Source organism: Staurois parvus, unplaced genomic scaffold, assembly GCF_062004578.1.
Source record: "Staurois parvus isolate SC_StPar_1 unplaced genomic scaffold, SC_StPar_1.0 ptg002629l, whole genome shotgun sequence".
Lineage (NCBI taxonomy): Eukaryota > Metazoa > Chordata > Amphibia > Anura > Ranidae > Staurois > Staurois parvus.
The window spans coordinates 70,556-92,971 of record NW_028320425.1 but is presented as its reverse complement, the minus strand read 5'-3'; the positions used below and the strand labels follow the sequence as shown (position 1 = coordinate 92,971).

Here is a 22,416-nt window from a genome sequence, read left to right as displayed (position 1 = left end):
TGCTCAAAATGTAACAATATTCCAAAGCATTGCTAACCAACACAACCTATAGGATACGATCTATCAGGTTGGACATTTTGGATGGTATTTCAGGTTCCTGACTCCGTTCTGTGCTGATATATAATATAATAATTAATAATATTTACAATTATTGCTAACCTACGCAATCTATAGGATATGTTTTATAGGATTTGAGCTTTCTGAACTTTTACTGTGCTAAATCATAACAGTTTTTCAATCTATTCCTAACCAACACAATCTATAGGATAAGATATCTCAGATTGGATGATCTGGATGGCATTTCAGATTCCTGAAGTTTTTTTGTCCAAATATGCAAAAATATTCTTTTAAAAATTGGTGAAAAAGTTTTGCCTTCCTCTGGATCAACTGTGGGTATAGGATTGTGTGTATAGGATCGTATCATTTTTTTTCCCCTTTTATTGGTTGAACTAGATGGGCTTTTTTTCAACCAGACTAACTATGTTACAATGTAACGAATGTAATCTATAGCATATGATTTATGGAATTTGAGCGTTTTGAACCTTTATTGTGCTAAAAATGTAACAAGATTTCAATGTATTGCTAATCTACACAATCTACTGGAGATTGGACATTTAGGATGGCATTTCTGGTTGCTGAAGAATTCCTGTCCTAATATGTAACAAAATTAAGTTCCTGAAATCTCTCCTGAGGTGTTTTATCCCTCAGACCTTTCACCATTTTTGTTGTCCATCTCTAAACTTGTTCTGTCTTATCAAAATCTTTTCGTAACTGACGAGTCCAGAACTGGACACAGTATTCTAAATGAGATCTAATTTAAGATCTATATAGAGGAATCGAGACCTCCTTCCTCCTTCCGGTGACCCCTCTAGTGATATAAAGATCTATATAGAGGAATCAGGACCTCCTTCCTCCTTCCGGTGACCCCTCTAGTGATATAAAGATCTATATAGAGGAATCAGGACCTCCTTCCTCCTGCCGGTGACCCCTCTAGTGATATAAAGATCTATACAGAGGAATCAGGACCTCCTTCCTCCTTCCGGTGACCCCTCTAGTGATATAAAGATCTATATAGAGGAATCAGGACCTCCTTCCTCCTGCCGGTGACCCCTCTAGTGATATAAAGATTTATATAGAGGAATCAGGACCTCCTTCCTCCTGCTGGTGACCCCTCTAGTGATATATTGATCTATATAGAGGAATCAGGACCTCCTGCCGGTGACCCCTCTAGTGATAGGATCTATATAGAGGAATCAGGACCTCCTTCCTCCTGCCGCTGACCCCTCTAGTGATATAAAGATCTATATAGAGGAATCGGGACCTCCTTCCTCCTACCGGTGACCCCTCTAGTGATATAAAGATCTATATAGAGGAATCGGGACCTCCTTCCTCCTACCGGTGATCCCTCTAGTGATATAAAGATCTATATAGAGGAATCGGGACCTCCTTCCTCCTGTCGGTGACCCTTCTAGTGATATAAAGATTTATATAGAGGAATCAGGACCTCCTTCCTCTTATTGGTGACCACCCTAGTGATGCACCGCAGAAATTTTATTCATCTTCTCTTCTGCTTTGCCACACTATTTGATCACAGGGCCTTATCTATGGGGGTGCTGGGGAGGGCTGTGCCCCCCCCCCCAGATTTAGTTGTGCACCCCCAGCTCTCTGAGAGTATAAAGAGGCACTCTCTATTGGGATGACCCATTTAGGGGGCACTGTGATGGGAATTCCTGATGTAAGGGGGTACTCTGATGGAGACAGTTAATGTAAGGGGGCACTCTGATGGAGTCCTTTCTGTAAGGGGGACTTTGGTGGGAAACTTGATGTAAGGGGGGGCTTTGATGGAGACCCCGATGTCAAGTGGGACTCTGATGAGGACACATGATACCGAATACATACTAGTGTTTCCCAGGTCATGACACCGTGTCAGACTGTCAGGGACTCACACTCAGTGTTGACATTATGCCCCCTGACTTTTTTACTGCACCCCCGGATCAGATCCAACCCTGTATGATCGTCTTGCAATCATCTGAAATAGGAACCCCCAAATCTTTATTTTTTTTCCCCAGGATAGAGACCGGTGGTCTTCATTTCCAGCTTTCCGATCTCGTTCTGCACCAGGGGTGGACTGACCATTTGGGAACTCAGGCACTGCCCAAGGGCCCGGGGTCAGTAGGGGGCCCCATGAGATGCCCCTGGTACCTTTCATAGGCTTTTTTGGGTGTGGTTTGAGTGTGGGTGAGGACACAGGGGGCCCATGATCCCCTATTGCCCGGGGGCCCCATGAATTGTCAGTCCACCCCTGTTCTGCGGCGAAATGTCACAATAGTCCCATCTATCAGTAATCTTTGCAATCTGTAGAATAAGATGGATGTTGGAAATTTTGGATGGCAATTCAGGTTGTTGGAGACTCTCTGTGCTGAATATGTAGCAATATTTCTACCTATTGGTAATCTACATAATCTGTAGGATTGGAAGTTCCAGTCTGCGTGAGTCCCAGGCTGGAGGGTTATGAGGGGGTCGTCAGGTGGGCTGCAGGTCAGGATAGGGTTGATCATCTATAGGATTGGGGGGGGTGGGGGGTTGCAGCTTCCGGATGCTTCTCTATGGTAGAACAGAATGATAGTCGGATCTCTTGCTGTCCTGTGCAATCTGTAGGATAAGTTCTGGCAGATAGGATTCGTTCTGAAAGTCTTGGCCGGGGTCAGGGGTGCTATTGGGAGGGATCTCAGCTTCCTGAAGGGGTATTTATCAATATTCTGCACTTTTGTTAACCTGTGTAATCTACAGCAGTGATCTCCAAACTGCGGCCCGGGGGCCGGATGTGGCCCTTTGTTCGCCTTTATCTGGCCCTCAGAGCACTTTTCCTCCCACTGATATAAGACACTATTCCTTTCCTCCCACCAACAATGGGGCATAATTACTGCTACTGACATCAACAATGAGGCCCTATTCCTCCCACAGAGTCACCCTTATATCAGGGTCCCCCCTACATCAGAGACCCCATCGGAGTTCCCACCTTGCATCAGGGTCCCCATCAGAGTTCCTCTTTCATCAGAGTTCCCCCTTACATCAGGGTCTCAATCAGAACCCCACCTTACATCAGAGTCCCCATCAGAGTCTCCCCTTACATCAGGATCCTCCCTTTACATCATTGTTCCCCCTTACTTATAGGTCCTCATCAGAGTCCCCCTTTACATCAGGGACCCTATCAGAGTCCCCCTTGCATTAAGGTCTCCATCAGAGTCTCCCCTTACATCAGAGTCCCCATCAGAGTTCCCCCTTACATCAGGGTCTCTATCAGAACCCCACCTTACATCAGAGTTCACATCAGAGTCTCTCCTTACATCAGGGTCCTCCCTTTACATCATTGTTCCCCCTTACTTAAAGGTCCTCATCAGAGTCCCCCTTTACATCAGGGACCCCATCAGAGTCCATCTTGCATCAGGGTCCCCAAAAGAGTCTTCTCTTACATCAGGGTCCCCATCAGAGTTCCTCTTTCATCAGAGTTCCCCCTTACATCAGGGTCCCAATCAGAATCCCACCTTACATCAGGGTCCCCATCAGAGTCTCCTCTTACAACAGGGTCCTCCCTTTACATCATTGTTCCCCCTTACTTGTAGGTCCTCATCAGAGTCCCCCTTTACATCAGGGTCCACATCAGAGTCTCCCTTACAACAGGGTCCCCATCAGAGACCCCCTTTTCATTACGGTCCCCATCAGAGTTTCATCTTATATCAGGGACCCCATCAGAGTCCTCCTTACGACATAGCCTCCATCAGGGTCCCCCCTACATCAGAGTCTCCATCAGAGTTCCCACCTTACATCAGGGTCCCCATCAGTGTCTCCCCTTACATCAGGGTCCCCCCTTTACATTCCTGCTCCCCCTTACTTATAGCTCCTCATCAGAGTCCCCCACTTAAATCAGGGTCCCCATCAGAGTTCCCCCCTAAATGAGGGTCTCCATCAAAGTCTCACCTTATATCAGGGACCCCATCAGAGTCCTTCTTACAACAAAGTCTCCATCAGAGTCACCCTTATATCAGGGTCTCAATACATCAGAGTCCCCATCAGAGTTCCCACCTTACATCAGGGTTCCCCATCAGAGTCTTCCCTTACATCAGGGTCCCCATCAGAGTCTTCCCTTACATCAGGGTCCCCCCTTTACATCATTATTCCCCCTTACTTATAGGTGCTCATAAGAGCCCCCCTTTATATCAGGGACCCCATCAGGGTCCCACATTACATCAGCCTCCTCATCAGCCTCCACTTAAATATCAAGCTCCCTAACATTATCCTACAGTGTCCCTGAGTGTGAGTTGGGGGGGGGCAAAGCAGAGACCATCCAGATCTGTAGATCCCATGATGCTTTGCATGACATTCAGCTGTTAGGTAATGATACTCCAACCTACCGCTCACCTCTGCAGTGGGGGGGGATTGGGTGGGGGGGGGGGGTCTCATCTTCCTGAAGACGTTCAATGCTAGTATGTAGTAATATTCTGATATATGACCATCCTACACAACCCCCACCATTGGATTCATAGTATCAGATCCGCTGCGTTCAGCTTCTCTGCCGCCATATTCTAGCCGCCATGTCCGGGATCAATGTAACTTTTCCTGACATCAAAGTGTGATGTTACCTAACGAGATCCCCTCCCTATCCCTGCCCTGCGAGGTGTGTGGGGGGGGTCACAGTGACCCCTCCCTATCCCTGCCCTGCTAGGTGTGTGGGGGGGGGGTCACAGTGATCCCTCCCTATCCCTGCCCTGCGAGGTGTGTGGGGGGGGGTCACAGTGACCCCTCCCTATCCCTGCACTGCGAGGTGTGGGGGGGTCACAGTAATCCCTCCCTATCCCTGCCCTGCGAGGTGTGTGGGGGGGGTCACAGTGACCCCTCCCTATCCCTGCCCTGCTAGGTGTGTGGGGGGGGGGTCACAGTGACCCCTCCCTATCCCTGCCCTGCTAGGTGTGTGGGGGGGGGTGACAGTGATCCCTCCCTATCCCTGCCCTACGAGGTGTGTGGGGGGGGGTCTCAGTGATCCCTTCCCTATCCCTGCCCCGCGAGGTGTGTGTGGGGGTCACAGTGATCCCTCCCTATCCCTATCCCTGCCCTGCGAGGTGTGTGGGGGGGTCACAGTGATCCCTCCCTATCCCTGCCCTCCGAGGTGTGTGTGTGTGGGGGGGGATCGCAGTGATCCCTTCCTATCCCTGCCCTGTGAGGTGGGGGGGGGTCACAGTGATCCCTCCCTATCCCTGCCCTGCGAGGTGGGTGGAGGGGGGTCACAGTGATCCCTCCCTATCCCTGCCCTGCGAGGTGTGGGGGGGGTCACAGTGATCCCTCCCTATCCTGCCCTGTGAGGTGTGTGGGGGTCACAGTTCGGAGATCTGGACAGGTGAAGCCATTCTTTGTCGATATGTAGCAATACTCCGATCTATCGCCAACCTACACAATCTATAGGTCCGGGTTCACACCGACGCGGTTTCCTCAACGTGTCGCAGAAACGCACAGCAGTCCATTTACCATGACTTCCTATGGGACGCCCTCATATCTCGGCCTTTTCACCCGGTGCGATTTGTGGAAAGAGTCAATCGATCGCTAGCCAATAAATGTGTAGATTTCCATTTGACTGGCTTTAACGTTAAAGTGGAACTCCGGGATAAGTAAATCTAAATCCATCGGTCATGTGACTCCTCCTGGAATCTCTGTGATCTCTGTATATTCCTTCCAGATCTGTGCAGTCATCCAGTGTGAGCCTTCCTGGAATAAAGACCGCTCACTGCTGCCCTCTCTCCTTGTGCAGGTGGACTGGTCTTGTCTCCGCCCCTCCTATAGTTTTCTGTAGTGGGTGGAGCCTGTCGGGCCCCTCCTACAGCTCTGCTCTCCTTCTTTGTGCAGGGGGACTGGTCTTGTCTCCACCCCCTCCTGTAGTTTTCTGTAGTGGGTGGAGCTTCTCCACCCCCTCCTGTAGTTTTCTGTAGTGGGTGGAGCCTTCTGGGCCCCTCCCACATTTCTGCTCTCCTTCCTTTTGCAGGGGGACTGGTCTTGTCTCCTCCCCCTCCTGTAGTTTTCTGTAGTGGATGGAGCCTTCCGGGCCCCTCCCACAGCTCTGCTCTTCTTTGTGCAGGGGGACTGGTCTTGTCTCCGCCCCCTCTTGTAGTTTTCTGTAGTGGGTGGAGCCTTTTGGGCTCTGCTCTCCTTCCTTGTGCAGGGGGACTGGTCTTGTCTCCGCCCCCTCCTGTAGTTTTCTGTAGTGGGTGGAGCCTTCTGGGCTCTGCTCTCCTTCCTTGTGCAGGGGGACTGGTCTTGTCTCCGCCCCCTCCTGTAGTTTTCTGTAGTGGGTGGAGCCTTCTGGGCTCTGCTCTCCTTCCTTGTGCAGGGGGACTGGTCTTGTCTCCGCCCCCTCCTGTAGTTTTCTGTAGTGGGTGGAGCCTTCTTCACCCCTCCCACTGCTGCACAGGCTATGTACAGCACAGCAGTGATGTCACTGCTACTTTTACGAGGTAATATCTGGGCTTACAGAAGATATTGGGATCACATGACGTTTATATACTTTGTGGCTGCTGAGGAATATATTTCAAGGAAAGTTTTTGTTTTTGTGAAAGTTAGAATACCGAGACGATGAATTTTTCCAGATTTTTTTTTTCATACTAAAGATCAGAAGTAAACGGAAATCCGGAACCTGATTGGAATATCAAACATTTAACACAATCGATCCGTCGGGGGAGACGTGGAGCCGCTTCCCGGGCTCTGCTCCCAATAACCATTGTAGAGAAGGTCACCGATTGTGACGGATCGACATTTCCTCAGTGATGGCCGAATGTCCAGACTGAGATTCATCACTTTATAGACAGAGGATGGAAAACCCGGAACCATCCGCCGGTATATGTCAGAGCTATAAACGTGTAATAATAGGGGGTGATTGTGGGGGAGGGGACATTAGAGTGTCAGCTCCTCTGGTGCAGAGACTGGTGGGACTGCGGGGGAGGGGACATTAGAGCGTAAGCTCCTCTGGTGCAGAGACTGATAGGACTGCGGGGGAGGGGACATTGAAGCGTAAGCTCCTCTGGTGCAGAGACTGATGGGACTGCGGGGGAGGGGACATTAGAGCGTAAGCTCCTCTGGTGCAGAGACTGATGGGACTGCGGGGGAGGGGACATTAGAGCGTAAGCTCCTCTGGTGCAGAGACTGATGGGACTGCGGGGGAGGGGACATTAGAGCGTAAGCTCCTCTGGTGCAGAGACTGATGGGACTGCGGGGGAGGGGACATTAGAGCGTAAGCTCCTCTGGTGCAGAGACTGATGGGACTGCGGGGGAGGGGACATTAGAGCGTAAGCTCCTCTGGTGCAGAGACTGATGGGACTGCGGGGGAGGGGACATTGAAGCGTAAGCTCCTCTGGTGCAGAGACTGATGGGACTGCGGGGGAGGGGACATTAGAGCGTAAGCTCCTCTGGTGCAGAGACTGATGGGACTGCGGGGGAGGGGACATTAGAGCGTAAGCTCCTCTGGTGCAGAGACTGATGGGACTGCGGGGGAGGGGACATTGAAGCGTAAGCTCCTCTGGTGCAGAGACTGATGGGACTGCGGGGGAGGGGACATTAGAGCGTAAGCTCCTCTGGTGCAGAGACTGATGGGACTGCGGGGGAGGGGACATTAGAGCGTAAGCTCCTCTGGTGCAGAGACTGATGGGACTGCGGGGGAGGGGACATTGAAGCGTAAGCTCCTCTGGTGCAGAGACTGATGGGACTGCGGGGGAGGGGACATTAAAGCGTAAGCTCCTCTGGTGCAGAGACTGATGGGACTGCGGGGGAGGGGACATTAGAGCGTAAGCTCCTCTGGTGCAGAGACTGATGGGACTGCGGGGGAGGGGACATTGAAGCGTAAGCTCCTCTGGTGCAGAGACTGATGGGACTGCGGGGGAGGGGACATTAGAGCGTAAGCTCCTCTGGTGCAGAGACTGATGGGACTGCGGGGGAGGGGACATTAGAGCGTAAGCTCCTCTGGTGCAGAGACTGATGGGACTGCGGGGGAGGGGACATTGAAGCGTAAGCTCCTCTGGTGCAGAGACTGATGGGACTGCGGGGGAGGGGACATTAGAGCGTAAGCTCCTCTGGTGCAGAGACTGATGGGACTGCGGGGGAGGGGACATTAGAGCGTAAGCTCCTCTGGTGCAGAGACTGATGGGACTGCGGGGGAGGGGACATTGAAGCGTAAGCTCCTCTGGTGCAGAGACTGATGGGACTGCGGGGGAGGGGACATTAGAGCGTAAGCTCCTCTGGTGCAGAGACTGATGGGACTGTGGGGGAGGGGACTATAGAGTGTACATTTTTTTGTTTATTAAAATCTTGCAAACAAAAAACATCATAAAAATCACATTTACATATATACAGAATAAAATATATATAATTAAACAAAACCAGCTTACTTCAGCAAAATAATAACAAATCCTGACCGTCACCTAAACACCCCTCAGGCTAAGAAACGATTAAACATTCATCCCATACATGCAGCCTTTTTTCAAAAATCTAATCTTACAAAAATCTAGGGGACGTGAAAGGACAGAAAGAGAAGCCACGCCCCCAGAGACTGACAGACAGCAGCTACGGGGACCTGACATTCCTCCACGCCTTTGTCCAGGCTCCCGGCCGCCACCTGTCCTTCTCAAGACCCCGAATCTTCCCAACCTCACCCAGAATGTTGTGCACCACCACCTCGACAGGAAGGACTTTTTTGCGAATGGAAACCTGACACCGTGCATTCCACGTGTAGTAACGGACTACTAAGCTAACTAGAAAAAGTGTCTCAAAATCAAAGTCCCGGAGAGTCTGAAAGGCACCGTAAGACCACTCCGCGTAACTCATGCGGGAAAGGAAAGGGATCCCCAGAGCCCCACCCACCCGCTTGTAGACATCTATATTGAAGGGTCACTGAAGCAAGAAATGGTCCATCGTCTCCTCCACCCCACCGCACTCCACTCTTGGACAACCACGGTTCTCCGCAGAACGATGCTTCAGGTTGCCCTTCACATAGAGTCTGCCATGGAACGAGAGCCAGGCCAAATCCCGAAACTTTAAAGGGATTCTCTCCAGATTCATCAAATGCAGACCCTCCCTCATAACCGGGTCTGGGCAATCCCTCCCTCATAACCGGGCAATCCCTCCCCCATAACCGGGCCTGGGCAATCCCTCAAGTCCAATGGCTTGCTAAAGGCAGATTCAACAACCCTCCTCTCCAGGGCCTTCCTAGGAAGAGACTTAATTTCTTCCGCCGTCACTCGCCATTGCCGAAGCATTTTCAGACACGGGGCAACATAAGCCGGGAGCTTACCATGTTGGACCCTGAGGCTTTTCACTGGCCCACCATTCTCCCAGCTCCGCAGAAAAGGCCTAAACCAGGACTGAAAAATACCAACCCACCCAGGCGGTTCCTCTGCCAACATGCTATCAAAATTATGTTTCAAAAACATCAGAGAAAAGAAAACCACCGGGTTGACCATACCTAGGCCACCCATCCACCTGGGAAGATAGGTTACAGACCTCTTAATGAGGTTCAGTTTGTTTCTCCATAACAGCTGGAAGAAACAACTGTAGATCCTCACATAGAGAGACACTGGCAAAACACAGACAAAGCTGACATACAGAAATACCGGGATCAGGTAAGTTTTAATCAGGTCAATCCTTTCCCTGTAAGAGAGTTTCCAATCCTTCCAGCTGGCCACCTTGGCATCGGCATCTTGTAGCCTGCTTACCCAATTTGCAAGGCCGTAATCACCGGGACCAAATCTGATGCCTAAAACTTTAATCTCCTGCTGGGGCTCTGGGAAGGCGTCCGGAAGGGTAAAGCCTTCGCCTTCCTCTCCCATCCAGAAAACCTCACTCTTATCCTGATTGATCTTTGAGCCAGATGCCTCAGCATACTGTTCCATCACCGAGACCACCTCCTCCACCTCCTGCCTCAGCATACTGTTCCATCACCGAGACCACCTCCTCCACCTCCTGCCTCAACATACTGTTCCATCACTGAGACCACCTCCTCTGCCTCCTGCCTCAACATACTGTTCCATCACCGAGACCACCTCCTCCGCCTCCTGCGTCCCGGAGATGAAAACAGACACGTCATCAGCATAGGCCATGACCCTCAGAGGGGGCTCCCCAGGAATGCCCAAAGGAACTCCATACAACGGTCCGCTCTCTAACCTCCGAATGAAGGGATCGATTACAAACACATATAGCAGAGGACTCAAAGGACACCCCTGACGCACACCTGAGCCAACCCCAAAGGGTCGTCCAATCCAACCATTCACAAGCATGAAGCTTTCAGCCCCTCTGTATAAGGTCTTTAGCCAATCGATAAAGCCCCCTCCAGGCCATACTTGCCAAGAAGCAGCCATAGGTGCTCATGATTGACTCGATCAAAAGCTTTGGCCTGATCCAATGCCAGCAGGAACTTTCCCCAGCCTGCAGCCCTGCACCGCTCCAGGGCCTCCCGGACAGCTAACACCCCTGAAAAAGTGCTTCTTCCCTGAACCGAACAGTGCTGATGGCGAGAAAGTAAATTGTCCGCAACAGACGATAAACGCCAGAAAATAATCTTTGCCAGTATCTTCCTATCAACATCGAGAAGGCTAATGGGCTGCCAATTCTCAATTCTTGAGGAATCCTTACCCTTTGACAGAAGAATCACTGCAGATTGTCGCATGGAGGGAGAGAGCGAACCCTCTCTCAGACAGCCATTAAACACCTCCACCAAATATGGGGCCAGAGTCACCTTAAAGTGCTTATAAAACTCGGCTGTCAATCCGTCTGGCCCAGGCGACTTCTTCATGGCAAGCTGATCAATAGCTTTCACCACCTCATCTGCCATGATGTCCTCTGTCAAACTCACAGGAGAACTGCCATTTCCCAGTCCTGGAGTAGAGTCCAGAAAACCCGACATGCTCGCCCGATCGAGGTCCCTCCAACCCAGGATTCACAGGAGAACTGCCATTTCCCAGTCCTGGAGTAGAATCCAGAAAACCCAACATGCTCGCCTGATCGAGGTCCCTCCAACCCAGGACTCACAGGAGAACTGCCATTTCCCAGTCCTGGAGTAGAGTCCAGAAAACCCAACATGCTCGCCTGATCGAGGTCCCTCCTACCCAGGTCAGCATAATATGACCTGAAGGTTTCCCAGGATCCCCGACTTGGACTTTGTCAGGGAACCCGTACTGTCAACTAGGCCTACAACTGACTTAACTGTTCTACCTTGTTTGCAGTTCTGGTAAGGGTCGGGCGAGTGATATTTCCCATAATCCCTTTCCAGAACCAAAGAGGCATGCCTGTCATATTGACACTGCCTGAGCAAGAGTTTAACCTCAGAGATCGCTTCTGGATCTCCATTATTCGAGACAAGCCGATCGAGCTTCCTCCGCAGACGCTGGTAGGTGACATACTTATCAAGCTGTTTATTTCTTCCTATGGCCTTGAAAAACCCAACGATCCTTCGTTTTGTAAGCTCCCACCACTCGGACTTACTGCTGCAAACGTCCATGATTGATACCTGTGCCTGAAAAAAATCCTCAAAGGATTGACTCACCTTCTCATCGTCCAGGAGTGCCAAATTCAGCTTCCAGGTAACCCTCCCCTTAGGTGGTGTATCGGGGCCACTCAGAGTCACAGACAGAATACAGTGATCGGAAAACTCCACCGCCTGACACACTGGTGCCGAGAAGGCAGAGTTCCCCTTTAAAAAAAACCTATCTATTCTGCTCTGGCTAGAACCTCGCTGAAAAGTGAATCCCGTGTCGTCTGGGCAGCAATGAATGTGCACATCAACCAGACCTGCCTCTCTAGCCGTCACAGTCCAGCCTGACTCCGGTCCCTCTCCTGTCCTTAGTCCTAGTGACGGTGTTAAAGTCACCACCGAAGACAACTTGCTGGGCTGTAAAAAGGAAAGGCTTGATCTTCATGAAGAGGCATTTCCTGTCCCATTTCGTCTGGGGCCCATAGATGTTAATCAGGCGCAGGTCCTGCCCCCCCATGGAGACGTCTAAGACCATGCATCTCCCCATTTCTACCTCAATAATCCGCCGACAGGTTACCATGCCGGAAAAAAGTACCGCAACTCCAGTGTAAGGCTCGGCCGCAAGAGACCAGAAGGAGGGGCCGCGCCTCCACTCCTTCTTCGCCATATGAACATCCCCCAAACTGGACAACCTGGTCTCCTGCAAAAAGAAAATGTCAGCATCAAACCTGCTGAGCAAAGATAAGGCCATGTTACGAGCGCTTACTGATTTTATGCTGGCGACATTAATGGTCGCCACCTTCAAAGGAGTGGGAACCGCCATCAGGATGATCGAGGTACCCGTTTCTTAGCCTGCTTACCCCCCTCCCTACTTGGAGACCCTACACGCTTCATAGTCCTCTGTGTTTCCTCCTCCATGGAAACCAGAGACTCATCCCCTGAAGATCCCTCATCCTCCACCTCAGATAACACATCAAAAGTGTTTGACACCTCCACCCTCCCAGGGTCAGGTACAGGCACATCCTTCTTCCGCTTCTTCTTCCCAGACTTCCTTTTTACCTCCAGCCACTCCATATCATCATTTGATAAACCGGACCGCAAAGCCCCCTCCCCTTCCCTTCCACCATCACCAACAACATCATCCACCCCACTCTCTCCACTCACCAGAGCAGTCCCCCCGACCTTCACCCCAACACCCCCACCATCATTCACTCCACCCCCCAGCGCCTCATGCCCTCTGACCCTCAGACGCCAAGGAGAGGGGGTCGGTGCAACCATACACATTGGTCCAGCTCCCTCCACAGCCCCCACTACCTCTGGGGAAACTGACACAGGAGGATCAGACACAACAGCCACGGACACTGACTCAGGGGCACAACACAAGGAGATGACACATTAGAGGGACCATCAGACACTGGGACCACAGGGACAGAGACATTGGGGACCCCTGGCAAAGCCCCCCTCTCCTCTGCCTCCTCCATGTCCAGAAGAAACAATTCTTCCACCAAAGCTGACTGGTTATGCATGGCCTCAGGGCACCAGTTGTATGAATGGCCAACCTTATCACACAGATTGCACCTGATGATGTTACAATCCTTAGCCAGGTGCCCCAGATCCTGACATAGGGAGCACTTCATCTCTGGGCATGAGGAGGCGAAGTGACCCCGAGAACCAGATGCCCCAGATCCTGACATAGGGAGCACTTCATCTCTGGACATGAGGAGGCCAAGTGACCCCGAGAACCAGATGCCCCAGATCCCGACATAGACAGCACTTCATCTCTGGACATGAGGAGGCCAAGTGACCCCGAGAACCAGATGCCCCAGATCCCGACATAGTGAGCACTTCATCTCTGGACATGAGGAGGCCAAGTGACCCCGAGAACCAGATGCCCCAGATCCTGACATGGAGAGCACTTCATCTCTGGACATGAGGAGGCCAAGTGACCCCGAGAACCAGATGCCCCAGATCCTGACATGGAGAGCACTTCATCTCTGGACATGAGGAGGCCAAGTGACCCCGAGAACCAGATGCCCCAGATCCTGACATGGAGAGCACTTTATCTCTGGACATGAGGAGGCCAAGTGACCCCGAGAACCAGATGCCCCAGATCCTGACATGGAGAGCACTTTATCTCTGGACATGAGGAGGCCAAGTGACCCCGAGAACCAGATGCCCCAGATCCTGACATGGAGAGCACTTCATCTCTGGACATGAGGAGGCGAAGTGACCCCGAGATCCGCACTTATTGCAGAGCTTGGGCTGTCCAGGGTAGAACACCACAATCCTATCCTTCCCAATGAAGGCTGAGGAGGGCAGATGCTGGACCACATTCCCACACACATACAACCTCATCTGCACCGACCACCCACCAGTCCATATCCCTCTCTCATCCACAATCTTCTTCAGGGGTGTAAGTAGCTCCCCAAATCTCCTCAGCCAGACAGCCAAGTCAGCAGAAGGAATCGACTCATTCCGTACTAGAATGGTGACCGTCTTCACTAGAGGTTGGCGTGAGACCACCTTTGGGACGAGTCCCCTCCACTCCGGCAGACCCTTATACGTGTGTTCATACTTCTCCCAGAATATATCCAGAGACTCGGGGCGCACAAAGGACAGATCATATTCATAGGATCCTACAGGGCTGATCAAAGCGAAGATCTCATCAGCCTTAAAGCCCATCTCCAAAATCCTGTCCACCACCAGCTTCCTGACCGGGGGAGCACCCCCACCTTCCAACCTGAGCTGCACCACATTCCTCCTCCTGAAGGATAGGGGTGCAGATGGCAGATCTCCCCCCAGAGCTGACAACATGATGTGACCCCCTCCTCCCAGCCAGAGCCCCAGCATAGGTTTTATTTGCAGCATTAGTTGTAGTGGACCTAAAAGCTGCACCCCGCCCATTGGTTGCAGGAACCTCAGAGCCCCCGCTCTGCAAACCACCATCAGAGGCAGCAGCAGTCACTCCATCCACCAACACACAGGCATTCCCCTTTCCAGCATTGCAAGCACTCTTATCATCCACATGTCTCCTTTCACTCGTGGCACTACTGCTCCCAGCAGACCCACTCACACCAGATGCTCCTTTCTCCCCCTCCCCCAACATACTCCTCTTAGGCAAAAGCCTTCCACTCCTGGTCACTCTCCCCTGGGTTTCAGCAACACCTTTCACAGTGCAGCTGACATCTTCCCTCCCACCATTTTCTGCTGCATTTGCAGCCATCAGCAGGGATTGTCCAGCAATAGTGTCAGATCCCACCTTTACCTTCCCCCCAGCAGAGTCCACAGTCACAGGGTTCCTGGTATCAGAGTCCACAGTCACAGGGTTCCAGGTATCAGAGTCCACAGTCCCTGCAGAGTGCAGTCCTGCAGGCACAGCAGCCATCTTCCCCGCAGAGCTCTGTGCACACACAGGAGGATTTCCCTCCAAAACACTGCAGTGCACATGGCTGTCCATACTGGAGTCCAAACTGGCACTTTTCATAAAGCGTGGCTTTGCTGACTTTTTTCTCCTTTACAGGACCAGGAACAGAGTCCTCACCGTCATCCTCATCCGCAGAATCCTCGGAAAAGCGGAAGGTTCTTCCAATTAGGGAAGACTCCAATTCCTCAATGAACTTTAGCAGCCCTCCGCCATGTTCCTCTACCTCCTGTGCTGTTCCTCCAGCTTGCTTTGGAGGGAGGGAGGCAGAGGCTGACATTTCCTCCAGGGAAGCAGATCCTGAGGTGGATGGGATAGCAGGGGCAGCATCCAGGACCCCCTCCTCGCTCTCCACCCGTACTGCCACTGCCGATGCTGGATCCTTACTGGAGTCTCCCTTCATCTTCCGGAACCTTTCCTCATTCCGGAACTTTTCTTTAAAAGCTCCGCTCTTTCCTTCAGCACCTTTACCAAATTCTGCTGTTTCTTGATGACGTCCTCCAAACCTTTCATCTCCGGCTTCAGACTCTGCCGCTGCTTCATGACGTCCTCCAAACCTTTCATCTTCGGCTTCAGACTCTGCCGCTGCTTCATGATGTCCTCCAAACCTTTCATCTCCGGCTTCAGACTCTGCCGCTGCTTCATGACGTCCTCCAAACCGTTCATCTCGGCTTCAGACTCTGCTGCTGCTTCATGACGTCCTCCAAACCTTTCATCTCCGGCTTCAGACTCTGCCGCTGCTTCATGACGTCCTCCAAACCGTTCATCTCGGCTTCAGACTCTGCTGCTGCTTCATGACGTCCTCCAAACCTTTCATCTCCGGCTTCAGACTCTGCCGCTTGCTGCTCCATGACTTATCATGGAGAACTTTCTTCTTCTTGCAGTCTGCTTTCAGGTTCATCAGCTTTTCCTCCTCCTTTGCGATTCTCACCAGATAATCAGCAACCCGTTCTCTAAAGACAGGGAGGGATTCCCCTCTTTTAGGGCCACAACCAAGGTCTTCAGGTGTAGGTGAAGCATGGGAAGGCAAGCTGGGTCCCTCAGGGGGAGCATGGTCTGAGCCTAGTCCAGGATTGGCCATGTTTCTGGGGCCAGGCGAGCAGCCCTGGCCCCCTAGTGTCTGGAGAGGGAGAGCAACTGCACAATAACCTCTCTGGTGCAGAGTGTAAGCTCCTCTGGTACAGAAACTGATGGGGCTGTGGGGGAGGGAACATTAGAGTGTAAGCTCCTCTGGTACGGAGACTGATGGGACTGTGGTGGAGGGGACATTAGAGCGTAAGCTCCTCTGGTGCAGAGCCTGATGGGACTGTGGGGGAGGGGACATTAGAGCGTAAGCTCCTCTGGTGCAGAGCCTGATGGGACTGTGGGGGAGGGGACATTAGAGTGTAAGCTCCTCTGGTACGGAGACTGATGGGACTGTGGGGGAGGGGACATTAGAGTGTCAGCTCTTCTGGTACAGAGATTGATGGGACTGTGGGGGAGGGGACATTAGAGTGTAAGCTCCTCTGGTACGGAGACTGATGGGACTGTGGGGGAGGGGACATTAGAGTGTCAGCTCTTCTGGTACAGAGATTGATGGGACTGTGGGAGAGGGGACATTAGAGTGTGAGCTCCTCTGGTACAGAGACTGAGGGGGGAGGGGACATTAGAGTGTTAGCTCCTCTGGTACAGAGACTGATGGGACTGCGGGGGAGGGGACATTAGAGTGTAAGCTTTTCTAGTACAGAGACTGATGTGACTGTGGGGGAGGGGACATTAGAGCGTAAGCTTTTCTAGTACAGAGACTGATGTGACTGTGGGGGAGGGGACATTAGAGCGTAAGCTCCTCTGGTACAGAGACTGATGTGACTGTGGGGGAGGGGACATTAGAGTGTAAGCTCTTCTGGTACAGAGACTGATGTGACTGTGGGGGGAGGGGACATTAGAGCGTAAGCTCCTCTGGTACAGAGACTGATGGGCCTGTGGGGGAGGGGACATTAGAGCGTAAGCTCTTCTGGTACAGAGACTGATGGGCCTGGCTCAGTGTTCTCTGTACAGTGCTGCGGTTTATGTCAGAGCTCTCGTGGACTGAGACGTCTTCCTCTGATGTCACTGCACACTGGGAGCTTCTCACAATGTGCATTAGAAGCTGCAGCCAATCAGACAGAGCTCCGCCTCATTTCCTGGCTGGAGGACATCCACCATCATCTAGATCTTTCCTCCCCAGCCTGACTGTCCCTGGCCCCGCCACTTTCACTTATTGCACTTCTTTCAATCACGGAAGCTCGGCATCACATGTGGGTGGTCTGCATGCAAACAGCCCGCCTAGGAATTCCCATGCCTAAAAAAATTTGCCTCCTCCCATCAAGGCATATTGATTTTTGCATAACTCCTCCTCCAGCCCACTGCTTGCATCAAGTCTGAGGGCCCTTGAGAGGAGTACTGAGGCAGGGTGCTGGGATGTCATCAGGAAGTTACATACAGCACCCTGCAGGCCCCTCCCACCTGACATGATCTGCCTTGTATTGCATAGTGAAGCACAGAGACCCAGTAATGACATCACTGGGTCTAAATGAAGGTATGTAATGAAAACAGGAAAGGAATTGATGTATAAATGTCATCATCCTGAGGAGGGGGGATCGGGGGACTCTCCTGTGCGGTGAGAGATTTGTGCTGATTGTGGTATTTCTTGTCCCCCCAGACTCTCCTCTTCTGCCATGATGTGCCCCACGCTAAGTCCGGCAGGACGCAGTCCGGGCCTCTCCGACATGCACCAGTACAGCCAGTGGCTCTCCATCCGGCATGAAGCCAACCTGCTGCCTATGAAGGAGGACCTGGCCCTATGGCTGACCATCATGCTGGGTGAGAACAGACCGAAGCATACAGACCCGGGAACTCAGCACAGGGATGGTGGGAACCCCTCATAATGGGCACAGTGGATGTACAGACCCGGGAACTCAGCACAGGGATGGTGGGAACCCCTCATAATGGGCACAGTGGATGTACAGACCCGGGAACTCAGCACAGGGATGGTGGGAACCCCTCATAATGGGCACAGTGGGTGTACAGACCCGGGAACTCAGCACAGGGATGGTGGGAACCCCTCATAATGGGCACAGTGGGTGTACAGACCCGGGAACTCAGCACAGGGATGGTGGGAACCCCTCATAATAAGCACAGTGGGTGTACTCAGCCTTTATATACTGGTTATCACCCCTCATATGTAAGTTATCAGCCCTCATATATCAGTTATCAGCCCTCATATATCAGTTATCAGTCAGCTATTAGCCCTTGTATATCAGTTATCAGACCTCATATATCAGTTATCAGGCCTTGTATATCAGTTATCAGTCAGCTATTAGCCCTTGTATATCAGTTATCAACCCTCGTATATCAATTATCAGACCTCATATATCAGTTATCAGGCCTTATTTATCAGTTATCAGCCCTCGTATATCAGTTATCAGGCCTCATATATCAGTTATCAGCCCTCGTATATCAGTTATCAGCCCTCGTATATCAGGTCTTGTATATCAGTTAGAAGGCCTCATATATCGGTTATCAAGCCTCATATATCAGTTCTCAGCCCTCATATCAGTTATCAGCCCTTATATATCAGTTATCAGCCCTCGTATATCAGTTATCTGTCAGCTATCAGCCCTCATATCAGTTATCAGCCCTTATATATCAGTTATCAGCCCTCGTATATCAGTTATCTGTCAGCTATCAGCCCTCATATATCAGTTATCAGCCCTCATATATCAGTTATCAAGCCTCATATATCAGTTATCAGTCAGCTATCAGTTCTTGTATATCAGTTATCAGGCCTCATATATCAGTTATCATCTCTCATATATCAGTTATCAGCCCTCGTATATCAGTTATCAGCCCTTGTATATTAGTTATCAGGCCTCATATATCAGTTATCAGTAAGCTATCAGCCCTCATATATCAGTTATCAGCCCTCATATATCAGTTATCAGACAGTTTTAAGCCCTCATATATCAGTTATCAGGCCTCATATATCAGTTATCAGCCCTCATATATCAGTTATAAGTCAGTTATCAGGCCTCATATATCAGTTATCAGCCCTCATATATCAGTTATAAGTCAGTTATCAGGCCTCATATATCAGTTATCAGCCCTCATATATCAGTTATCAGTCAGCTATCAGCCCTTGTATATCAGTTATCAGCCCTCGTATATCAGCTATCAGACCTCAAATATCAGTTATCAGCCCTCGTATATCAGTTATCAGACCTCATATATCAGTTATCAGTCAGTTATCAGCCCTCGTATATCAGTTATCAGACTTCATATATTAGTCATCAGCCCTCATATATCAGTTATCAGTCAGCTATCAGCCCTCATATATCAGTTATCAGCCCTCATATATCAGTTATCAGCCCTCGTATATCAGTTATCAGCTATTAGCCCTTGTATATCAGTTATCAACCCTCGTATATCAATTATCAGACCTCATATATCAGTTATCAGGCCTTGTATATCAGTTATCAGCCCTTGTATATCAGTTATCAGGCCTTGTATATCAGTTATCAGGCCTTATTTATCAGTTATCAGCCCTCGTATATCAGTTATCAGGCCTCATATATCAGTTATCAGCCCTCGTATATCAGTTATCAGCCCTCGTATATCAGGTCTTGTATATCAGTTAGAAGGCCTCATATATCGGTTATCAAGCCTCATATATCAGTTCTCAGCCCTCATATCAGTTATCAGCCCTTATATATCAGTTATCAGCCCTCGTATATCAGTTATCTGTCAGCTATCAGCCCTCATATATCAGTTATCAGCCCTTGTATATCAGTTATCAGTCAGCTATCAGCCCTCATATATCAGTTATCAGCCCTAATATATCAGTTATCAAGCCTCATATATCAGTTATCAGTCAGCTATCAGTTCTTGTATATCAGTTATCAGGCCTCATATATCAGTTATCATCTCTCATATATCAGTTATCAGCCCTCGTATATCAGTTATCAGCCCTTGTATATTAGTTATCAGGCCTCATATATCAGTTATCAGTAAGCTATCAGCCCTCATATATCAGTTATCAGCCCTCATATATCAGTTATCAGACAGTTTTAAGCCCTCATATATCAGTTATCAGGCCTCATATATCAGTTATCAGCCCTCATATATCAGTTATAAGTCAGTTATCAGGCCTCATATATCAGTTATCAGCCCTCATATATCAGTTATCAGTCAGCTATCAGCCCTTGTATATCAGTTATCATCCCTAGTATATCAGCTATCAGACCTCAAATATCAGTTATCAGCCCTCGTATATCAGTTATCAGACCTCATATATCAGTTATCAGTCAGTTATCAGCCCTCGTATATCAGTTATCAGACTTCATATATTAGTCATCAGCCCTCATATATTAGTTATCAGTCAGCTATCAGCCCTCGTATATCAGTTATCAGACTTCATACATCAGTTATCAGGCCTCATATATCAGTTATCAGTCAGCTATCAGCCCTCATATATCAGTTATCAGCCCTCATATATCAGTTATCAGCCCTCGTATATCAGTTATCAGCTATCAGCCCTCGTATATCAGTTATCAGCCCTCGTATATCAGTTATCAGTCAGCTATCAGCCCTCATATATCAGTTATAAGGCCTCATATATCAGTTATCAGTCAGCTATCAGTTCTTGTATATCAGTTATCAGGCCTCATATATCAGTTATCATCTCTCATATATCAGTTATCAGCCCTCGTATATCAGTTATCAGCCCTCATATATTAGTTATCAGGCCTCATATATTAGTTATCAGTCAGCTATCAGCCCTCGTATATCAATTATCAGCCCTCATATATCAGTTATCAGTAAGCTATCAGCCCTTGTATATCAGTTATCAAACCTCATATATCAGTTATCAGCCCTCATATATCAGTTATCAGACCTCATATATCAGTTATCAGTCAGTTATCAGGCCTCATATATCAGTTATCAGCCCTCATATATTAGTTATCAGGCCTCATATCAGTTATCAGTCAGCTATCAGCCCTTGTATATCAGTTATCAGACTTCATACATCAGTTATCAGGCCTCATATATCAGTTATCAGTCAGTTATCAGCCCTCATATAGCAGTTATCAGCCCTCATATATCAGTTATCAGCCCTCATATATCAGTTATCAGTCAGTTATCAGGCCTCATATATCAGCTATCAGCCCTCATATATCAGTTATCAGACCTCATATATCAGTTATCAGACCTCATATATCAGTTATCAGCCATCATATATCAGTTATCAGACCTCATATATCAGTTATCAGCCCTCATATATCAGTAATCAGACCTCATATATCAGTTATCAGACCTCATATATCAGTTATCAGCCCTCGTATATCAGTAATCAGACCTCATATATCAGTTATCAGCCAGTTATCAGCCATCATATATCAGTTATCAGCCCTCATATATCAGTTATCATCTCTAATTTATCAGTTATCAGGCCTCGTATATCAATTATCAGACAGTTATTAGGCCTCATATATCAGCTATCAGACAGTTATCAGGCCTCATATATCAGCTATCAGCCCTCATATATCAGTTATCAGACCTCATATATCAGTTATCAGACCTCATATATCAGTTATCAGCCATCATATATCAGTTATCAGACCTCATATATCAGTTATCAGCCATCATATATCAGTTATCAGACCTCATATATCAGTTATCAGCCCTCATATATCAGTAATCAGACCTCATATATCAGTTATCAGACCTCATATATCAGTTATCAGCCCTCGTATATCAGTAATCAGACCTCATATATCAGTTATCAGCCAGTTATCAGCCATCATATATCAGTTATCAGCCCTCATATATCAGTTATCATCTCTAATTTATCAGTTATCAGGCCTCGTATATCAATTATCAGACAGTTATCAGGCCTCATATATCAGCTATCAGCTGATTTTCGACCCGTCTATGGCCGGCATTAGACAGAGACAGGGGAGCGCACCGTACCATGTGACAGCAATGCAAATACATTATTCGGATACAAATGGATACATTGTTGCAACCGCAAGACTTTTCATATAAATATAATAGCCGACTGGAATTCCAGTTCATAGGAAGGATTCAGGTGTCTCCATTCCTATCATACATTCACTTTAGCAGAATGAAATTTCCTCTTCTAGATGTGATCTTCCTCTTTCTTTTTCTTCTTTTTCTTCTTTTTTCTCTTCTTCGTTCTTCTCTTCTTCGTCTTCTTCTTCTTCTCCTTCCTCTTTTCTTTTTTTCTTCTTCGTTCTTTTTATTATTTTTGTATTTTTCTTCATCTTTTCTTCTTTTTTCTTCTTCTTCTCCTTTTTTTCTTCTTTTTTTCTTTTCTTCTTTTTCTTCTTTTTTTCTACTTCTTCTTCTCTTTCTTCTTTTATTCTTCTTCTTTTTTTCCTTTTTTTTCTCCTTTTTTTTTCGTCTTCTTCGTTCTTCTTTTTCTTTCTATTCTTCTTCTTCTTTTTGTCTTTTTCTT

The 22,416-nt window shown here is 49.1% G+C and overlaps 1 protein-coding gene across 1 annotated transcript in view; it reads left to right on the top strand.

Annotated features, from left to right (window-relative positions):
- Nucleotides 1-22,416, top strand: part of GAS2 (growth arrest specific 2) — an 89,212-nt gene that overhangs the window by 4,764 nt on the left and 62,032 nt on the right. Inside the window, exon 2 of the mRNA XM_089666260.1 lies at nt 17,602-17,762. Within this exon, the coding sequence (XP_089522386.1) occupies nt 17,618-17,762 (145 nt within the window). The 5' untranslated portion in view covers nt 17,602-17,617. The remainder of the gene's footprint in view (nt 1-17,601; nt 17,763-22,416) is intronic.